The 5,819-nt window shown below is 39.6% G+C and overlaps 1 protein-coding gene across 1 annotated transcript in view; it reads left to right on the top strand.

Annotated features, from left to right (window-relative positions):
* zgc:113337 (uncharacterized protein LOC503741 homolog) overlaps positions 1-3,035 on the top strand; it is a 32,014-nt gene extending 28,979 nt beyond the window's left edge. The window contains exon 8 of the mRNA XM_063214640.1: positions 1,848-3,035. Coding sequence (XP_063070710.1) covers positions 1,848-1,855 — 8 coding nt within the window. The 3' untranslated portion in view covers positions 1,856-3,035. The remainder of the gene's footprint in view (positions 1-1,847) is intronic.
* The last annotated feature ends 2,784 nt before the right edge of the window (positions 3,036-5,819 follow it).

Below are 5,819 nucleotides of genomic sequence, written 5' to 3'. Positions count from 1 at the left end.
TTTAAAGTTACATGAGTAGTCCGGTTTGGAAGTGCTTCGATAGTAGTTTCGACCTGTGGTGTTGTTTCCACCGTTTTGTGACTGTTTGAGTCAGTAATTTAGCTTCCAAATATTGCATTGTCGCGCTATGGAGACATAAGCTGTTCACGTGAACGCTCGTCTTGCTTTTATGGCGGCAAGAACCGCTTCTTCAATTTGTGGTCTTAAAGCGCCACCCTGTGGACACTAAGTGTACTGCACTTGATTTTCCCTGGATTAACCCCTTAAGTGCCTAGTTCTCACTTGTATAATTAGCCTACTGTATTACTTGCCACTTGCAGTAATTCGTTTTTTTCCCCTGCCACATTGATGTTACTGAGGTGCAATTAGGCCTATATTATTATGTATATATTGTAATGTAACTTGATGTGCATATTTGACTACCTAATTATTATGAAACTGTATATTCTGCATATTTTAGTATTGTGTAGAATTTGCCTGTATAGTTTCTAATGACTCTTTCTGTAGGCCTATATGTTTATCTTGCAGAAACCACACATTTATCACACACCTTCTGTAATGTATCCATATTACTACCATACACTGAATATGTATGCAACTGTTCAATGAAGAACACTTTTGATGTCTGGAATCAATAAATCTCTTAATATCACCTAAAGTCGCAGCGGTTCTCTGACCGGAACACATAGTCAGTGAGGGGGCGACTAGCCATCAACGTACACGTCCGTCACACATAGCTTGCATATAGAAGAATGCCCTGTTTTTGTTATTCAGTTTTTTGGTGTGTCAGGTATGTAGAGTTATGGAAGAAGTAGGACTATGTTGTACTAGTAGGCTAGTAGTTAGCTATTTTATGATATTTTGCTGGCATCTAATTCCGGTCATTGAGATAACAAATAATTCAATAACAGCCTACTGTATTAGTTAGCCTATAATTCCAATTCAACTCAAACAACATTGTTCTTGTAGATGGACATCAGAAAGTTATTCTCTCCCTCGGATATCACAGGGATAAAGCAGCAATACATTATCTCTGCCCATTCTTTAAAAAAAATAATTGCCCAAATTTTTTTCAGCTCGCGCGCTTCGCGCGCTCGCATTTCTTTTTGGTGCCCAATTGTGCCCCTGTATAGTATTGGGTCTACAGACGCCCCTGCTCATCACCTACCATAAGCCCTCTGTCAGGAACTCTGACGCATCACTTGTTTTTACGGTAAAGCAACACCAAACAGTTTTTTTTAACCTTCAAATAATGTGTCCGAAATAGCTTCTGTGGTTTGTCGACTTGTAACAGGGTGAAAAGCACTTGTTTGCTTTGGCACCCTCCACTAGCTTTAACTGCCCCAAGTTTAGAGGAATGGATAATGTCCCTGTATACTTCAAATGAGAAACCACTCTAGGGGTGGGCGACATGGCAAAAATATCATATCACGATTCTTAAAAAAAAAAACGAAATCGAGATTTTATGTTAATCACAATCTTCCATCGAAAAAATAAAAACAACAAAAGACAACAAAATTTATTTTATATCCTACACTGATGACACTCTCAAAGTGCAATATGGAATATAGTAATGTAAATATTAAAAGACAACAACACGAGTAAATAGACATTACTCTGATACTGTTTCTGATACTAGTTAACATCCTCACTGCAAGATGATCTATGCGATTTCTCCATTTTCACAGATTCGAGACGATCTTGTACTCGATATCACGATTCATGATTTAATATCGTCATATTGCCCACCCCTAAAGCACTCCACCATGCTGGATGACAGGAAATGACTATCATGTAATTGATTTTTGTATTAAACTCTGGCTTGTTTTTCTTGCTTTCTCTTTCAGTTGACTGACCTGCTTGGCCTGTTGACCTCAAGGACAGTGACCAGAGTATTGGGACCTTCAGATCTTGCAGATCCCACCTGACCAACACTGCCAGAACTGTTACACTGCATTTAGTCATTTCAAATTACATTTAGTCTCTCTGTGTGTATGTCATGGATTGAAGACCAAACAGTTACATTACAAAGATGGACAACGTGGAAGAAAAAGAATAGTGAGGAAAACTAAATGGCGGAGGGCAGATAAGCCAAGGGATCCACCCTTCTTTGCCAAGAAGAGGGGGGAAAACAGAGCCATCCATCTGGGAGATGGTCTGTCCGAGAGAGGAACTGCTCCACTCAAACATAAATGGAAAACACTGACTGACCTCTTAACATGGAAAGCTAACATAATATTATTACAAACAACCCATCCATCGTTTGTCTGTAATTATCAGTATTTATTTTTGGCCACTTGAGTGTTTTGATATGGTCCCTGGGAGATCTGATATAATACTGGTGGATCTGTGGTTGGTATTTTAGACAACGATAAGTTGTTGTCATTCTTTTCCTGAGCTAAAAATGACACAGGACACTTTCAAGTGGCCCTTAATAAGGGGGTTTATGTGAAAAGGGGACAAATATTCCACACACCATCCATTACACATGCATTTTATTGCTCAGAACATTTTGGTCGCTCAGACTTTGAATGCACCTGAAGAAGATTTGTACTACCGGAACATTGCAAGCAATAAATGGCGTGTGCAATGGTATATGCCTACTTCTTTTAACCATAACTTTGGTTACATTGAATGAACCCTCTTGAATGGAGGTGTGCAGGAGCATTCTACATATGGGATTTATGTGAGTAAATATACGCTTCTGTAACCATTGTTACAATACCTACCAAAGGAGTATAACAATGCTTCCTTCTTTATATTAATATATCATGCTTCCTCATCTTAATATCTGCTAGTTGAAAGCCCTTAAGCTACAAAGACATTTTTACAAGATATAAGTTGTAATTGTAATTGTTGTAATTGTTAATGCAAGCCTCTTTAGTTGTATGTGAAGAGCATATATTATGTGACAGAAGTGCATCGATTGCATAGCCTTTACATACTTGTATATCCACTCCACACTCCTTTTCAGTGTATGAAAGAATATAATCTTTCTGGGATGATTGCATCTTTGAGTGGTGTGTGTGTGTGTGTGTGTGTGTGTGTGTGTGTGTGTGTGTGTGTGTGTGTGTATGTGTGTGTGTGTGTGTGTGTGTGTGTGTGTGTGTGTGTGTGTGTGTGTGTGTGTGTGTGTGTGTGCGCGTGTGTGTGCGTGCGTGTGCGTGCGTGTGTGTGGGTATGCGTGTGTGTGAGTTTGCCTGTGCACACACTGCAGAAAGGTTGGAACATCCTGTGTGCATGGGTGTGTCTGTGTCTCTGTCTTCGGTATGTTTGTGTCTGTGTGACTTCTGTCCGACTCATTGAACTTACACTGACCGGGCCAAAAGGTCAGAAGGTTCACTAGTTGTGTGTGTGTGTGTGTGTGTGTGTGTGTGTGTGTGTGTGTGTGTGTGTGTGTGTGTGTGTGTGTGTGTGTGGTGTGTGTGTGAGAGAGAGAGAGAGAGAGAGAGAGAGAGAGAGAGAGAGAGAGAGAGAGAGAGAGAGAGAGAGAGAGAGAGAGAGAGAGAGAGAGAGAGAGAGAGAGATTGCGTGTGTGCATGTGTATGTGCGTGTGTGTGCATGTGTGTGTGTGCATGCGTGCCTGTGTGCATTTGAGAGAAAGAGCATGTGTATGTGTTGAACTATTGATTGACTGGACAGTTTAAGCAGGCCAAATCAAATAATATTCTTAACACTGATCCTTATTACACACTCACATATTTATTGTTTTCTTTGCCAAACAATATTTAAAGTTTGCCAAAAAAAAGAAAATACATGAAACCTTTTAGCTTTCCCAATGCACTAGAAGTAATGTACCATTTTGTTGCTGTTTTTGGAAAATTATTTTCATTCAAGACATTGCAAATGACTCCATATAGTCTTTCTGTATGTGTGTTTTGAGATGTAAGAGTTTCCTGTGTCCTGTCTGGCATTTGGATGCCATAAACAAGCTTTGGTAGAGTAATACAAAGTAGCAAACAAAGACGATTTGGGAGAGAAAAACATAAGAAAAACAAATAATCTGCACTTCTGTGTAATGCACCATTTTCTCATTGTTGTGTATTACTGTATGTGTGCTGCTGAGTGACTGTTATTCATTTTGACATCGACTTTAATGTTTAATGTGTACGTCATCACTTGTAACTTGTAATAACTTTTGTTACTGCCCTAGTCTGCATGAAGGGCGGAGTGCAATTTATTAACTCTTACTGTACGTTCACACTAAAAGCGACCAAAGTGAAGAAGTAGCCCATAAACTCAAAGGAAGCTGAATTCACAAAGAAGCTTTTGCTTCCTATGCTCATGAGGTGAAATCATAATGTATTGGTAAATGAATTAATCCTGTGGTGATCAACAGACCGTCATCAGTATCAAGTCAACATCTTGATTTCTCTTTAGTCGTCCAAGAAGCTTTGACGTTGGTGCAGTTGCTCCATTCACTGAATTCAGTGTCATGTTATTGCAAACAATGAGGACATTCGATTCGATGGATTTGGCTTCTTTTGGTGTGTACGTACAGGGATAGAGAAGGCCACTGGATGTGGAGCGTTAGTATGACAAATGTTATACTATACAGTGTAGGAAAAAAGTTAACGCTAGATGCTATGGCTCTGAAGGACTACAAGCTAATGCTAACATACCCTTAAAGCAACTTAGAGTGCATTCCATTATGCAGACTCCCGTCCTCCACTTTTGCTTGTGGCCTCGCCCCGCCTCCTGGCCCCGCCTCCCTGGAGAAAACAATAAAGTTTAGCAGCTGTCAGCCTAGCCACAACAACTTTTGGGGGACTGTTTTTCATTCACCATCCAGTTTGCAAATGAGAAAATGACTTTACAATTGAACTTTTGCGAGCTATTGAATTACAATGCTTTTACAATGCTTTTATCAGTGATGTCATTATGACGTATTACTTCCTGGTACGAGGCCGCAAGCACAAGTGGAGGACGCAAGTCTGCATATTGGAATGGGGTACAGGTCTTTTCGTCGAATGGATTCTTGAGAGGGGACCACAACAAAACGAACAAAACGTTGGACCATTCGTATAAGACCGTCTACCGCAAAAGCCTACGAAACGTCCTTAAAATTGAACTAAAGATCCTTAGGTTTGAACTAAACATCCCTTGGAATGCACCCATAGATATGAACACTAGATGCCGTGTTCCGCCTTTTGGCGTGGCACAACCCTGGGCACCCTCGTCTTAGGTCACTATCCTGATATTTCTCATAGATGTTAATGCTTCCCGGATAATATGTGTATTGCCTTGCAATATCTAGTGTTCATTATCTATGGAAATGCAATACGCTACCGTAACTGTGGCTACTACCCCTCAGTATTAATGTACATAGTCTAAAAGTGAGGGAAATATCTGCTGACATGAAGGTGTGGTATATCATTGTATGAATATGGGAGAATTAAAGTGAATGATCAAATTATAAATAAATAAAATGTGGAAAGAATAAAGATGACTGTGCAGTGGTTGTATGTCTTTTACTGTCCAATATTGAGCATTGGAGTTAGTTCCTAGTGCCCAGATCTTGGTGCTAGGCTCCTCACTTAGACTTTGTGTGTTAGAGCTATCTATATCTATATCTATACAGTATATCACGAAAGTGAATACACCCCTCACAGTTTTGCAGATTTTTGAGTATATCTTTTCATAGGAAAGCATTACAGAAATGTAACTTTGACACAATGATTAGTGACCTTTTAACAACATATTTAACCGCTTAAATTTCTTGTTCACTCGGAAAAAAACAAAATACAGCCATTAATGTTTGAACATGTACTCACAAAAGTGAGTACACCCCAGATTAAAATCCGGTAGAGAAGGGGCTA

The sequence above is a fragment of the Engraulis encrasicolus genome, chromosome 13 (assembly GCF_034702125.1).
Source record: "Engraulis encrasicolus isolate BLACKSEA-1 chromosome 13, IST_EnEncr_1.0, whole genome shotgun sequence".
Classification (NCBI taxonomy): Eukaryota; Metazoa; Chordata; class Actinopteri; order Clupeiformes; family Engraulidae; genus Engraulis; species Engraulis encrasicolus.
Note: the sequence above shows the minus strand (reverse complement) of the source record. Positions and strands in the feature narration are given on the sequence as shown.